Source organism: Rattus norvegicus, chromosome 1, assembly GCF_021556685.1.
Source record: "Rattus norvegicus strain SHRSP/BbbUtx chromosome 1, alternate assembly SHRSP_T2T, whole genome shotgun sequence".
In the NCBI taxonomy this organism is placed as follows: domain Eukaryota; kingdom Metazoa; phylum Chordata; class Mammalia; order Rodentia; family Muridae; genus Rattus; species Rattus norvegicus.
This window is the reverse complement of record NC_141534.1, coordinates 213,309,874-213,325,244: the sequence shown is the minus strand read 5'-3', so window position 1 is coordinate 213,325,244 and position 15,371 is coordinate 213,309,874. Positions and strand designations below refer to the sequence as shown.

The 15,371-nt window shown below is 52.4% G+C and overlaps 1 protein-coding gene across 6 annotated transcripts in view; it reads left to right on the top strand.

Annotated features, from left to right (window-relative positions):
- The first annotated feature begins 2,251 nt into the window (after window positions 1–2,251).
- The window catches only part of Tpcn2 (two pore segment channel 2), a 29,671-nt gene continuing 16,551 nt past the window's right edge, over window positions 2,252–15,371 (top strand). For 3 of the 6 annotated variants that reach the window (XR_015626680.1, XM_087562287.1, XM_087562290.1), the window contains exons 1-7: window positions 2,252–2,364; window positions 6,379–6,437; window positions 7,276–7,352; window positions 7,721–7,898; window positions 9,303–9,419; window positions 12,510–12,616; window positions 14,045–14,120. Coding sequence is in view for 3 of the 6 variants with exons in the window: in XM_087562287.1 (XP_087418413.1) it covers window positions 2,304–2,364; window positions 6,379–6,437; window positions 7,276–7,352; window positions 7,721–7,898; window positions 9,303–9,419; window positions 12,510–12,616; window positions 14,045–14,120 (675 nt within the window). In the remaining 3 variants the exon portion in view is untranslated. Of the gene's footprint in view, window positions 2,365–6,378; window positions 6,438–7,275; window positions 7,353–7,720; window positions 7,899–9,302; window positions 9,420–12,509; window positions 12,617–14,044; window positions 14,121–15,371 lie in introns of those variants that run through there. The other 3 variants (NR_174187.1, NM_001399445.1, XM_087562315.1) reach the window with 2 other exon arrangements.

The following is a 15,371-nucleotide window of genomic DNA, read 5'->3' as shown; positions in this document are numbered from 1 at the left end:
TCTGAAAGAGCAAGTGCTCGTAGCCATGGAGACAGCCTCCAGAAAATATCATCTCTGAAACTGAATTCGATTTATTTATTTTGTATGCATGTGTGTGCCACTGTGTGTGTGAGAGAGTAGAGGTAAGAAGGTCACTGTCAGGAGCTCTTTCTCTCCATCCTCCACATGGGATATGGGTACTGGGGTCAGCTTTAGGTTTTCAGACTGATGGCAAGTGCTTTCACCGGGGAACTACCTCAGTGGCCTGGGCTACATAAGGCTTTTACCCTGTGACCTTGTTTCTATTAAATTAGATGGGTTTTTTTTAAATACACACACACACACACACACACACACACATGTTGAAATGAAAAAAATAAATAAATTTTAAAGAGACAGAGATTACCCTTGATCCAGGCAGGAGGATTGTAAATTTGAAGTCAGCCTGGGCAACTCAGCAAGATGTGCTTGAAATAAATAAATAAATAAATAAATAAATAAATAAATAAATAAATAAATGCCATTAAATGATAAATGACTGTCAGTTTGAAAACAGGATAGTTTCAGTATCTCCAGAGGAATGGAGCGTGAGACAGTGGAGTGACCCCAGTACAGTATTGTGAGTGGCTCCACACGGCTGCTCTGGACTTGAACATGGTAAACCTTATGGCTCATGTGGCTTTTTGTTTGTTTTGTTTTATTTTGTTTTTGAGATAGGGCTTCTTTGTGTATAGCCCTTGCTGTCCTAGAACTCTAGACAAGGCTCAAACTTTTAGAGATCCTGCCTCCTGAGGGCTGGGATTAAAGGCCCTGAGCCACCACCGCTGATGTACGTGCATTAACTGCCCTCCCCAGGGAACAAACCTGTGGGGATGGGCAAAGCAGAGTCAGAGAGGAGTAGGTCTTGGGCCGAATGTGGAGGTGGCACATTTGGAACCTGGGGATTCAATCCGTGCTTGCAGCTGTGAAGAGGGTGCGTGTGGGAGGGATATAGTGACCCCAGGAGCCATCCCAAGAACCCCAGGAATACATCCAGCAAGTGTGTAAGCATGGCTTTCAGTCCAAGCTTCAAGGAAATTAACTCAGCTTGTTTCTTGGATGTGCCCAAGGTGGGTTTTTTTTCTCAGTCTCTGAAGAATATCCCATAGTGAGGCTGAAGACAGCCTCCTGAAAGTTGTCCTCTGACCTTCCCATGTGCTAGCTATGTGGTATGTCTGAACATGCCTACACTACACAGTCATATACACACATATACATATACACACAGTCATGGACATGCACATTAACATATATATACACACACACAACAACAACAATAATAAAAGAAAAAATTTAAAAAGATCCCAGTAGAGTGGCCATACTTTGATTTCAGTCTCTCAGGCCTCAAAAAATACCCCTATCTTTGGACTTCTGACCTCCCAGACTGACAGGCAACAGATAACAGCTGTCTCTGTCTCAGCTTCTCTCTCTCTCTCTCTCTCTCTCTCTCTCTCTCTCTCTCTCTCTCTCTCTCTGCTGGAATTAACTAGTAGCAGGCTGTTCCCAGATTGGTATCAATCCTGTCCCTTCTGCCTGTAGTATTGGGATTCCATGTCTGCGCAGCAACATGCTCAGTTTCAAGCTTTAGCCTATTTTCAGAGGAGAAATTTAAGATTTGTTTTTGTGGGGGATGACCTTTGTGGTCATTCTCTTGTACACAGTACTCATATGTGTCAGAGACACACAAAATGCTTGCTCAAACACTTCTGGGCTTTGAGTCACACAAAATGCTTGCTTAAACACTTCTGGGCTTTGGGTGTAGCTGGGGGTTGAGAGCTTGCTTGGCTTGTTATAAGGCACTCAAAATTAAAGCAAGCAAGCAAGCAAACTCAGTCACAGTCAGTCAGTCAGTCAGTCAGTCAGTCAGAGTCAGTCAGTCAGTCAGTCAGTCAGTCAGTCACAGTCAGTCAGTCACAGTCAGTCAGTCACAGTCAGTCAGTCACTCACTCACCCACTCACTCACCCACTCACTCACTTACTCACTCTCAGCACTCTCTAGAAAAGTCTCCTGACATTCCTAGGGCTGGGGGTGGGGGGGGGAATAGTAGTAATTTGCATTGTTTAAAAAAACTTCCTTGAGAGCCTAGCTTCTCACTCTTCTGCCCCTCCCCTCTGCAAAGAAGCGGAGCTCCACCCATTGGAGGAGGGGCTTGTTGCTTCCGCCTTCCAGCACTAGCTCTCCGTTCTCATTGGGTGTCGCTGGGAGTCATCACAGAGAGGTCGCTCCTCCTCCGGAACGCCGGGCTCTCGCTGCGGGGACCGGTCTGGCCGGTGATAGAGGTGGTATGGCGGCAGAAGCGCAGCCCCTTCTGGGCCGGGACCGAGGTGGTGGCCAGGCCCACTCTGGTGAGTGAGGTGGCACTTTCACTTTTACTTTTCTTTTTTTCTTCTTACTTTTTGAAACAGGGTCTCAAGTAGCCAGGCTGGCCTTGAACTCCAGATCCTTTTGATTTCGCCTCCCAAGTGTTGGGGTTACAGCACCACCACTCTAGATTCTTCCTCATGGGGAAACTGAGGCTTAGAGAGAGAAGCGTTCTCCAGCCCATGGTCCCCAGGCAGTAAGTGGCCGAACACCCTCTGGAACACCCTAGCTTTGGCTGCTAGGGGCTGAAGCTGGTGTCTTGAGGCCAGGGTGGCTTCCTTCCCTGTTCCGTTTAGTGTCTCAGGGTTTTCTTTCCTTTTCCTTTCCTTGGTCAGGGACATTGCTGACCAGAGAGAGTGGAGTCAGCTTCCCAGGCATCTTCATGAAGAAACCGAGGCAGAGAGAGACACACACACAGAGACACAGAGATAGGTAGAGAGAACAGAGAGAGACAGAGAACAGAGAAAGAGACAGAGAGAGACAGACAGACAGAGAGACACACACACAGAGACTGAGAAGGAAGAGGGGAGAGAGAGAGAGAGAGAGAGAGAGAGGGAGAGAGAGAGAGAGAGAGAGAGAGAGAGAGAGAGAGAGAGAGAGAGAGAGAACGCAAGCAAGCACGCCCTCCTCACCTATGACCTATTTAAGGTCACAACCCTGACTTCTGGTGTGGTCACTGCCCTGTGTGTTCTGGTCTGGTTATTTAAACTTCCCCTTTTGGACTTCCTTTCCTCTCCTATTTGGGAGCAGACTGGGTTGGCACATAGTACCAACCATAGCAGGTGGGGCACGCACCTGTCTACCCATAGTACGTGCCTTTTCATTGAATAGTGAGGTCACAGGATTGGTAATGGGAGACAGGAAGCTAGACACTGAGGTGACCACTCATCTATCCCCTTCCCTCTCTGTGTTGAGACCCCTTAACAGGAACAGGGCATATGGTTCAGGGGACACATGCTTTGCGTGATGACATCTGGGGACCTTTCTGGAGCTGCCAGTTGCTGGATGTGGGTCTTTGGCAGATTACTTAGTTCGAGTCTCAATAAAAGGGGGTAGTGACACACTGGTGGGGTAGGGGACACATTTTGAAGATCCTAAGAGAGATTCTGTGGAGTCTGGTGTGTGGGTCTTGACAGATGTCCAGGACAGCGGTGCCATGATGATTGTACATCTTGCCCCTGCAGAATGGAGAACTGACAGGGTTAGTCTCTCTGTTGAGGCGAGACTCAATGCTGGGCATTGTCACATGAGAGACTCCGTGGGAAGGCTGGGCAGTGTCGCCTGAGAAACTCTGGAGGCTCTTTGTCCACACACTGGTTTGGGTCGGGCTGTTGAGAACCCAGACAACGCTCTCTGTATTTGCATCTCCTGGGCTGTGCTGTCTACGAGAGTGGAGCTTTCAGTCTCCGGGCCAGCATCCCGTGGGTGAGAGAGTCTCTAGGCTCTGAGTTTGGCTGCTCTGTGATAAACTCTCAGAGTGGGTAGCTGTTGCTGAAGGCCTCTCCAGGGATCCCAGAGGTCGCTGTAGTTGTGTCCTGCTAAACCAGGCTCACCTGACTGGCCTCTGTCAAAGGCTTCATAGAGTGGTTCTTAGCTTATTCCTGACTGCTTAAAACAAGATGACGGTACTTATGGGCTTTGCGGACTAACTACAAAGCAGAGGACCTTTATCCGTGGGTTCTGCTGGGAAAGGTCGGGGAGGAACCTGTGCAGAAAGGTGAGGGGCTTGTCAAGGTCACACAGCAAGTGGGATAGGGATCTTGAATGACTGCGTAGAGTGAGAGAGCAGGCCTAGACCTGGCTGTCAGGGAGTAGAGGATATCGTAGGGGACACTGTCTGAGCCTCTGCTACTTTCCCTCACTTTGCCTCATTCTGACCCTGTGTGTACAGCGGAAGGCCCCTGGCCCCAATGGTTGTGGTTATAGGTATGAACAGGTAGGTGTTTGTCACCTAGAGTCATGAGCTCAGGGCAGTCTCATGACTCTCAAGTAGGAGGAAGGTTTTCTGGTAGACAACTGCAGTGAGGTCTTACGGGCTCTGGAGAGCTAGGCCTCGGCAGGGTCAAGTTCAGAATGTGTGATGTGATGGGGTACTGTGGCAAAGCAGCAGGAAAGGGAGTGGGTGGGCAGAATGAGTTACCAAGTAACAGGATGGGGTATAATATGGACTCTGAGCGTTGGGGACCCCCAGAAACCCAGGACATGCTTCCTAGAGGTTGTGACAAGTCCCCGCTGGCTACTGCAGGGTGGGAAGGATGCTGAGGTATGAGTGGAAGGGCCTTCTTCAGGCACCTGCCGCCTGGGTGAACTTGGGCAGCGGGACCCAGGATCTTACACGATAGCAGCCAGAGGCTAGATGGAAGGAGCTTTTGTGGTTCATGGCTCCATGCCCGCTCTGCCTTCCCTCTGGCATGGCTAGGCTTCCAGGCTCTCTCAGGCTGCCCTCAGCTGCTTTCTTACTGGGCCAGTCGGTTTTCAGTTCTGCCATGCTGGGAACACAGCAGTATGACTTCTCGTTCATAGCCATTCCGGGAAATTGGGAGTGCCTGCACTCACTACCCTCAGCGACTCTCTTAGAAACATTTAGGGTATCCTTAGGATAACCCTTATGGGCATATGTCTTAGGGTTTTACTGCCGTGGACACCCTGACCAAGGCAACTCTTATAACATTTAATTGAGGCTGGCTTACAGGTTCTGAGGTTCAGTCCATATCATCAAGGCAGGAACATGGCAGCATCCAGGCAGACATGGTCCAGGAGGAGCTGAGAGTTCTACATCTTCATCTGAAGGCTGCTAGCTGAATACTGGCTTCCAGGCAACTGGGGTGAGGGTCTTAAGTCCACACCCACATTGGCACACCTACTTCAACAAGGTCACACCCTGGGCCGAGCACATAAAAACCATCACAGCATACACGTGGAGAAACTGAGGTCCTGGTTGACAGGGTGTTGTAGCATGGCTAGGTGCATGCAGCAGACTGAGGTGCAACTCTGGTCATCCTCTGGGATGTACTGCCTCTGGTCTGTGAGCCCCAAGATCTGGAGCAGGTGGCTCTTTAGAGACAGAGGGCACACAGTGTAGGCAGCCCCCGGGGCTCTGTCCATGTCTGTGTGCTGGTCTTAGGGTTTCTTGCTATGATGGCTCTGTTCTTAGCAGGGCGCGGTTCCTGTGAGTGCCACGAGGCCAGATTTTTATAAAAAACAGAACTACAAACTGAGATAAGCAGGGGTTTTCACCTTGTTTCCAAGTGTGGTGTGAACTGTTGGGGTGAGCAGTCCCCTAGTTCCTCTGCTCAGGGTTATTTGGGGGCTGCTTGGTCCTGAGGAGAGGGGTTGAGGTAGGGGTAGGAGGGAGTTAGATCTAAGTGGTTATTAGTATTGGCTGGAGAGTGAGAACGAGGCCTTTGGGTCTGGCTGTAGTTCCCCCGGTTGGTCTGAAATCTTGTGCTCACTGTAGAGAGGTTACCCCATCTCACAGTGGAGGACGCTGGCTGAACAGGAGGCAGAGGTGGCATGGACTAGCAGAATGGTCAGCAGCCCCTTCTGGGAGCCCCCTTGAGCACCAGGGGCTCCCGCACCACATTTGCCTCATGGCATCCACTTGGGAACCACATAGGTGGCCACTGGCATTTACTTGACAGGGGCGACCGTACCTGCACTAGCCCAGTTAGTAGACGGGGGTGGGCTGTGAGTCCTGAGTATGAGGCCGGGATTCTGCAGGACTCATTGCCTCTGTGTCCTTGTACACATGCTGTGCCCTGGGCAGTGCAGGTGTGGACTAGAGCTGCCTCCACTCTGGGCCTGGTGTCTTTACTCATGATGTATGTGTTTCTTATCTGGTCGGGACTTTGACCTGGACCCAGACCCACTTTGAAGTAAAGGGCCTCTGGCTGCAGACAGCATCAGCCAACACCCCTCCCTCCCCCTGTGTACTCAGCCTGTAGAGGTGAGGCTGTACTGTCCCATTCCTTCACCTGCTGTGTTCCCTCTTCCTGCAGGCGCTGATCAGGAGCTCTGCATAGACCAGGCTGTGGTCTTCATTGAAGATGCCATAAAGGTGTGTGGTGGCTGCCCTCCTGACTTGGAGTCTGCCCTGTCCCTTTTTTCCTTACTGTCCTGAGCGAATGCCTCGAGTTTAGGATAGACATGATGGCAGGCACGTGGAGCCATCTCCTCTTGTCTTCTGATGGAGGCCATCTCCTTGGTGTTGGAATCATGGTCATTGGCTTAGCACATACTGAAGCCTGTCTTGGGCTACCCTGTGCCAGGTCGAGGTCCAGGAGACGTCTGCAGGGTGAATACAGATATCCTGGAGGGTGTAGCTATCCTTGCATGGAAGAGAAGAAACTCTGGGCAGAGGCAGGAAGGCATAGTCTTAGCCCGTGTCAAGGGAGCTCTCGCCACTGGGCAAGGTCTGCAGCTTGTGCTGATCTAATCCTGAGACCCAGTGAGGGGTTGCTTTGTCTCTCTGACACAGACTGGCTACCTATAGCTCACTGGATGTGTCTTGCCTCTGGGGAGATTGGAGCACTGCATTGGGCCATGTGTGGTGATACAGTCTGGGCATAGACATATGTGGACTTCTCCCATACCTATCTGTGTGTGTCACAGAGGTGACCCCACTCAAGCTCCTTTGTGTGTATCATGGGGAGACAGCGCTCATGTCCTGTGTGTACAACACTGGAAGAACCACACACCTTCCTGTGTGTGAGATTCTGGAGAGACCCAACCCAAACGTCTCTGCGTATAGCACTTGGGGACCATGTGTGCAGCATTGGCCCAGGGACCAGACTCACTGTGCTCTATTGCTTGGCCCTGGAGGGACTCTGCTCATCTCGCCCTGTGTGTGACTGTGTGGGGGAGGATCTATCATGTTTATATGCCTTTGTTTCCAGTACCGATCCATCTACCACCGCCTGGACGCTGGCTCACTGTGGCTTTACCGCTGGTATTACTCGAACGTGTGCCAACGGTAAGATTGCATCCCAGTGGAACCCACCGTGCAGGCCTGCTTGGTGGGGCTGGGCCAATCCTATGCTCTCTTGAGCTAGCCATCCTTCCAGTCCTCCTGGGCACAGGGATGACCCTTGGTCCCTCCTTCAGGGGGCAGCCAGCTGTGGCTAGACAGCTACTGCTACTGAGAGATTCCCCTTTAGGATGCTGGGTCAGCCTAGCCACTGAGTCTTGGGCAAGGCTGTGTCACCGGGCCAAGCATGGTAGCCATACCTAGGAAGTACTAGCTTCTGCCTTCCACCCCTAGACCCTGGTGCTCCTGACAGCATGCTTCCTGGTTCAACAGGCAGCATCCCCTCACCCACTGACTGCTTGCCTCCTTCCCAGAGTGCTGGGCTTCACCATTTTCCTGATCCTGGCCTTGGCTTTTGTGGAGGTCCCATCTTCCTTCACAAGGACTGCGGATGTGCGCTACCGCTCCCAGCCCTGGCAGCCACCCTGTGGCCTGACAGAGACAATTGAGGCGCTCTGCTTGCTGGTCTTCCTGGCTGACCTCTCTGTGAAGGTGAGATGGGTGGTACACAGGTCCTACCCACAGAGCTCTGAGTGTTGTCCCAAGCTTTCATTGTGTGGTCGCTAGTGAGCTTTGGCACTTTGAACAAAGGCCTGGGGTGTGGGTGCTGTCTTAGTTTGCTTACTTCTGTTTGCACACACTCATGTGCACTCCTATAAGGAGGCCTGAGACAACTTGGGGGGAGTCATTTTTCTCCATTTACCCTGTGGTTTCTGGGGATCAAACTTAGGCCTTCGAGCTGAGGAACAAGCTCCTGTACTCACTGTAGCATTTAGCTGATCCAGGCCTGGGTTCTTTCATATCTGGACCCTGTGTGAAAGCTGGATTCGGACAGTTCCACTGGGAGACTGTGGGTGGTCCCTCCTCACAGCTCACCTTACCATCCCTAGTAGAGGAGTTAGGTGCAGTGTAGGTGACGTCTCGCCCACACAGGCCTGCTGTGTGTCTGACTGGATTCTGTACGTGGCTAGATTCTTCTGATGATGGAGGTGACACTCCCAGTACAGCTTGTGTGCTGCCTACAGCACTGTAGTGTTTGTTAGCCTTGTCAGCCTTTGGCCTGGGCCCTGGATTTCCTTAGCTTTCTATGGCCTGTCTGTCGGGTGGTACTTTTGTCTGACATCTGCCCTGTAGTCCCAAGTGTGAGGGCTGAGGAGTATACTAAATGCTGGTCCCCCAACTCTGTGTGTGTGTGTGTGTGTGTGTGTGTGTGTGTGTGTGTGTGTGTGTGTGTGAGAGAGAGAGAGAGAGAGAGAGAGAGAGAGAGAGAGAGATATTGGTGGGCTCAAGGCAATTTCTTATCTCTTCTATCTTTGCCCATGGTGTGATGTGTAGCTGTGGGTTTTAACTGGCGACAACTTGTATTCACTGGTCTGAATGGCTGGTGCATGTGTGTGTTCTCAAGGTGAAAGAGATCAAATGATTTTATCCATAGGCCGTGACCTCTAGAGGCAAGTGTGATGGTGAGACATCAAGAGGGCAGGTTGGGCGGGGACCCCACCTCCTAGATTGAGCCCTCTGTGGCCATAAGTCCATATCCTGGAGTGCCTGCCAAGCCCACCCATTGTGTGTCCTGTTTGTCCTCCGGTCTTTTTAAATGCTCCCCTGCTCACATGGCTTAGATAGACAAAGCTGATGGAACTGTCACCAATAAGGAACCATACAGAGAGGCCAAGTGCCACCCTGAGGTTGCATAGTGAGTCCCAATTGGCCTTGGCATGAATGCATACTTCCTGACCCCAGCTCAACATTTTGTTCCCTACCAGTAGTGCGTGACGACCAGACTGTTGGAACTCGTCGCTCTGTGTCCACACCCTTGTGTGTGTACTGATGTCCTCTGCCTGGCTAAGACCCATGTCTGCCTGGCTTCCTGTTCATGCCTCCTGTCTCTTGCAGGGCTACCTGGTGGGGCAGGCCCAGTTGCAGCAGAACCTGTGGCTGCTGGCTTACTTTGTGGTGCTGGTTGTGTCTGTGGTGGACTGGATCGTTTCGCTGAGCCTCAACTGTGAGGAGGTAGGTGGTACGTGGGCTGTGAGACGGAGACAGCATTGTGGGTGTGACAGGCAGGTGCAGCCGAGCCCTCTGTGGCCATGAGCCCATATCTTGGAGGGCTTTGGTTTCCCTCTACTAGGGATCCTGCTCTCACAGAAGGAGAGCGGCTGTGGCTCAAGGGCCAAGTTTTCACCTGTGGTGTCCCATTGGTGAGAGGAACGAGAAGCAGGGTCCAAGTCATTGGGACTCTTGGTCCTTCAGGTTCAGTGAACTCTCCTGTGGCCCCTTATAAGAGAGGTGTCCCAGGCATACAGTGCCCATAGTTTCACATCCAGAGCAGTTTGAGTTCAGTTGTAAGGAAGCCTCATCTACTGTGTCAGCTCTGACCACAATGCCCTGCTTCCTCAGAAGCACTCAGAACCCTAGTAAATGGGCAGAGAGACAGGAGAAGGTTGGTTTGGCCTTCATGGGTCTGTTAGGGTGTGCTGGGAAGGTGGGTTCGCTGGTGGAATTGAATAGAGGGTCTAACACTAGTGCAGGGGACTTAGTGGAGCCCAGAGGGGTGATGGGAAGTCACACTGGGAACTCCAGGGGTGGAGTGCAGAGCTGGCTTGTTCTCCACCCTTTGGGTTGGTCCTGCCTGGTAAGGACAGCTGGTGATGGGAAGGAGGGTAGCTCTTATCACCAGCCTGCAACCTTCCCTAGGTCCTACAGGGAGACGCTGGGGGATGCATGGGTGGTGGGTCTCTGCTCCCGTACCCAGCAGAGGCTGACGGGATGGAGGCACAATTCCACAGCTATTTGACACCTTCCACCTCCTATGTCCACTCAGGACTGTATCTTACCCTCCCTCGTAAGGTGCAGCTCCTCTCCTGACTGAGGGAGAAGTGCCCATGCCTTCCCGGAACAGGAGGGGGATGGTTGTATAGCCGTCATTTCTTACTGATGCCTTCCCATGGGTCTCTTGGCCAGCCACCAACCGTACCTCCACCAAGGATGCCTATGTAGTGCTAGGAGGGAGAAAGACAAAGAAAAGAGGCTCTCAAGATGCACAAAACAGAGTCTATCCAGTGAATGGGCTGCAGTCACAGAGCAGCCCTTGCCTGACTAGTCTTTATATTGTCCCTTAAATAGTCTATATAATGTCCCTGCTGTCCCTGTGCCTCAGAGCTTGTTAGCTGGCTAGGTTTGTTTTGGAGATTGAAACCTTCATCCCTAGAAGTGGGTCCTTTAGTTCTGCCTGTTTTAGGTTTGTTTTTGTTGTGTTGTTGTTGCTTGTTCTTTGTTTTTTTAAATACAGGACTTTTGTGTCATCCCTTGCCAGGGCCTATGGCTCTTGTGCATGCTGTTCAAATGTTTTACACCTGTGTCACCCCCCCAGAGCTGGAGCCTTTCCTGGAGGTCTTGGAACCTCCTTAGTGCCCTGTCCTGTCTCCTGGACTCAGTTATCCCCCTTTAGACAAGTTAGGTTCCCACTTGGTGGGGCCAGTATGTGTCCTTGGTGGCTTCTGCCTTTGGAAACGAGTACTTCCAGACCGATAGGGCCCAGCATTGTAAAATGAACAGTTGAAATGTGGTCACTGACCCCCAGTATCATGTTTAGCTGAGCCTGAGCCCTTGGAAACCCTTCCGGCAGGCCACAGATCTGGCGGCCTCTCTATAAGGGGCTTCCTCTGACTTGTAGTATCACGGGTCACTCTGAGGTAGTAGGAACTGCTCACTGAGTCATTTCCAAGCTCCAAGGCGGTGGTGCTTGAGGAGACACCGTGGACAGGAGGGCAGAGCAGAGCTACAGGGAGAGGATACGGTGCTGCCTGTCACCAGGGCCATGTAGGGCCTTGCACTGGGCTCTGCTTCTGCATGGTAGATGTGTCGTTGGCCCCAGGGAGAGCCCTTACTGCTGTACTGGTGGCCATGTCATGTATAGCTGGGATCCGAGGCTCAGGGCATTTGTAGAACCTGCTGAGTTGATGCTGGTTAAACACTTCTGGGGCCTGAGCCCTGAGCAGTCTGTGCCTGTTTGGAGGGGCCTGACCATGTATGTCCTCCAAACCCCTTGTTCCCAATCCTCCACATCTTTGCATGACAACTCTTTGCTCTTGAGAATCAGGTCCAGTTAGCAGGATCCCTGCCTGCATGCCACCTCTCTCTGAGGGACTTTTTCACCTTCGGATGTCATGCCACACAAGGTCCATCTCTGGCTTAGGTTGCCATGTCACTCAGAACCTCTGCAGCTAGCAGAACCCTCCACAGGCGCTGGGTGCCTTGATGGGGAGGACCAGACACCTGGTGTGCAGCTTTGGTTCCTACCCTATAATGTCCTCCTGATGGATGGGTCAGATGACACAGGTCTGCCAGGCTCTGGTGCTTATGACAACCCCTATCCCTACCCGGGTACTTTCCTCCACTCTAAGATCTGGGATGTGATTCTCAGTGTGGTGCGTGGCCAGCCTTGGAGACAGTCACGTGGATGTACCCTCTCTCATCCTTAGTCTGTGTATTGATAGGCCCAAGCAGCCAGCAGGACCATAAGAAGCTGATATGTCCCTGTATGTCATACCCTGCACATATGCCTGTACCCAGGTGGTCCAGGTTCCTGGAGGGGTTATGACAGTCAGGAGGGATAGAGGGCCCTGGGATTCTGGGATCCTACTGTGGGTGGTGTATGGTGTTCTGGGGAGCCAAGGGCACTGATATCTTAGTCATGAGAGCCAGACAGGGCATCCGGGATTGGTCCAAAGCCCTGAGCGCTTTTCTGGTTGTTGTGGCTCCTGTTCTGGGGTCCTTCTGTGTGAGCACTCTCCCTCGGGAGCCTGTCGTGTGTTGGTGCTGGTGGGCTTGTACCCGGTGCTAGAAAGAGGCTGCCAATAGATAATTCTAATGGGACAGGTGCTGTGATGGACAGCAACCCAGGACAGTGAGTGGGGGTTGGGGAGGCATCAGGCCAAGATGCGAGGAAAGCCGTGAGCTCTCAGCATCATGACTGACAAGCAGGCTCAGGATGGCTGGAGTGATTGGCAGGGACTACTCCATTCTCCAGGCTTTGGAATCCCTGGAAGGAAGGCATGGGTGGTCCTGGCCCAGCGCATAGTTTCCCCTTGTTCTCTTTAGTCTCTGCGGGTGCGCCGGCTACTCCGACCCTTCTTCCTGCTGCAGAATTCCTCCATGATGAAGAAGACCCTGAAATGTATACGGTGGTCACTACCAGAAATGGCTAGGTGAGCATGGGGGCAGCAAGCTCAGCCGGACCGGAGGATGGGCCTGCTCCTATGTGGGGATGGGTGGGGCAGCTGAGAAAGTAACTTCTATTCACCTGATGTAATTGTCATCTCAGAGGCTCACTGCTGAATAAGCTCGTCTTTTCTGAACTCTGGCTGGCTGGTTCAACTCAGCTGCTCTGGTTCAAACTCCTTTCCAAGCTGACTGATTCAGTCTGGCTTCTCTCAGCTTCTCATTGACTAACTCTAGCCTCCAACTAACTCTGGTAATTTGTTCTAATCTTTTGGTTCCTTTTTCTCTTGACTTCAAGGGCTGACCTGTACTGTACTGCATTCAGCTGATGGACTCCACTCTCCCCCTGCACTGCTCTTAACCTGCCTCTCCTGTTTCTTCCCGTGAGAGTTGGGTTTATCCTATCTGATTCATTCTGTCAAGACTTTCTCTGATTCGTCACTTTATCTGCCCCTTAATTAATTCAGTGTCACTTTCCAACGTGACTGCTTCCTTCTGTAAACTAACCTTACCTACATTGGGCTTAAAGGTGTATATTAAGGGTGTTTCTGCATTCCAGCCAGATTAGCCCTGTGGCTGAATTAAAATTCCTCTACAAGCAGCCCTCTAGGTACTCCCGCCCAACATCCTTTAGGGGTCAGTGGGCGGTGTTTGGGATCCTGGTCAGACTGGTTCAGACATTTCAGACTCATACCTACCATGACTAATCCTAATGGCTGAGTTCAGCAGATGGCTCGTTTCTCAATGGCCATCTGTACAGCTTCAGTTCAGCTTCCTCTTACACTGTGTGAAGCTGTGCTAGCCTGGAAGCCCTGTAGCTCTTGGGGCCTTCAACTCCCCAGATCCCTCCCAAGCTCTCTTGGCTCCTGCCAGTAAAAATGTCACTCATGCCCTCTGTCTGCCTCCAGTCCCTTTCCTGGTAGGCCACCTGGGTGACTTCCTGCCTGTCCAGCCCAAAGAGATGGAAGTGACCTCTGTCCTCTGTGTTCTGGTCCATGGCATGTCCCTGGGGTTGCGTCCTACCACAAATAGAGGAGTCAGCAGGGTAGGCTTGGCTTCAGGTCCCTGTACCAGGGCTGAAAATACTCAGGAGAAGAGGGAACCCTGTGCTCGTGCTTGAGGAGAGGAGGGGACCCTGTGCCCGTGCTTGAGGAGAGGAGGGGACCCTGTGCCTGTGCTTAAGGAGAGGAGGGGACCCTGTGCCCGTGCTTAAGGAGAGGAGGGGACCCTGTGCCCGTGCTTGAGGAGAGGAGGGGACCCTGTGCCCGTGCTTGAGGAGAGGAGGGGACCCTGTGCCCGTGCTTAAGGAGAGGAGGGGACCCTGTGCCTGTGCTTGAGGAGAGGAGGGGACCCTGTCCTACCTCGCTGGGTGTGTGGCCTATGCTGTGCCTTGCTCAACACCATTTTCCCCCCAGTGTTGGGCTGCTGCTGACTATCCACCTGTGTCTCTTCACCGTAATCGGGATGCTGCTGTTCACCATTGCTGAGAAGGTAAGCATGGCCTTGGCTGGAGGTGGGGCTCACAGGCCTGTCTGCTCTGTAGTAGCCCGAGTAGCCAAGGGTAACAGACCGGGAAGGGTGTCATGACCCCTCTTAAGCCCAGGGCCTGTCTACTGCCAGCGTCTTTGTCCTACCTGTCCTCTGTGCTGGCTGCTTCCACCATGCAGAAGGGTTCCTTCACCAAGAGTGGCTTATAGGTTCCTCTCCAGTCTGACCATTCCTCAGCCAGGGCTGCCCTTCCTGGGGCTTGTTCCAAGCCCCTGCAATCCTTGGCTGAGGTCCTGGCCTCTGACTCTGGGCCTCTGCCCTGCCCAGCCCAGCCAGCCACAGTTGAGGCTGTGACCCTAGAACTTGTTGCCATGGGGAATTGTCCACCTGTCCATCTGTGGGGACATCTGCCTTGATCGCCCCACTTTAGGTTCTGTCTCTCTTCTATGTTTAACAAGGGCTATGTCCAGGCCAGGCTGGGTCATCCTGTATCTCAGCATGTGTTGTGGGGTACAGACAGTGTGGTCATGGCTAGCTTTCCTGAGAGTGAGGTGACATACGGGAGCTGTGCTGCCAGGGTGGGGGAAGACAAGATGGATAGTGTCTGTGTCTGGGTGTGTCTCCATGTCTGTGCCTCTGTGTCTTTATTTCCCTGTCTTTGTATAGTGTCTCCATGTCTGTGTTTGTAGGTGTCTCCATGATGTGCCTCGTGTCCAGTGAGTGCTTGGGTCTAAGTATACATGTCCATAGGGGATAGGGGCACAAATGACGAGGGCTGTGGGACATAAATGTCATAAAAACAACTCGGTTGACAAACATGCTGCTGGAAGAGTCGGCCTGTGGATGGCAGGGGGACTCGACTTGGAAGTTGTTTTAGGGGAAAGCTGGCTCTGGGTGCATGCTGTGTGTCACTCACTGGCCTGCTGTTTACTCTGGCTGGGTAGGCACGAGGTGGCTCCAGAGACAACCCTGAGTTCAGGAGTCTGAAGCTGAGGCTACTTTGAGACAGATACCTCTGTGTCAGGACTCTGCAGAGAGGGGAGGGGGTGGGAGTCCAGGCATGGCTACCCTGGCTGTCTGCTATGGTAAGGCATAGATGTGTGGATAAGGCCTCTGAGTTTCTAGGGCCTCTGCTTCAGGAGCAGTGAGGTCTCTCCCAGGAGTCCCACGTCACCAGAGATAGCTTCCTTGAGGTCAGACTTTCCAGTATGGGTCTGTCTGTCCCACCCCCTGGCTCTTCCTCACTGTGCACAC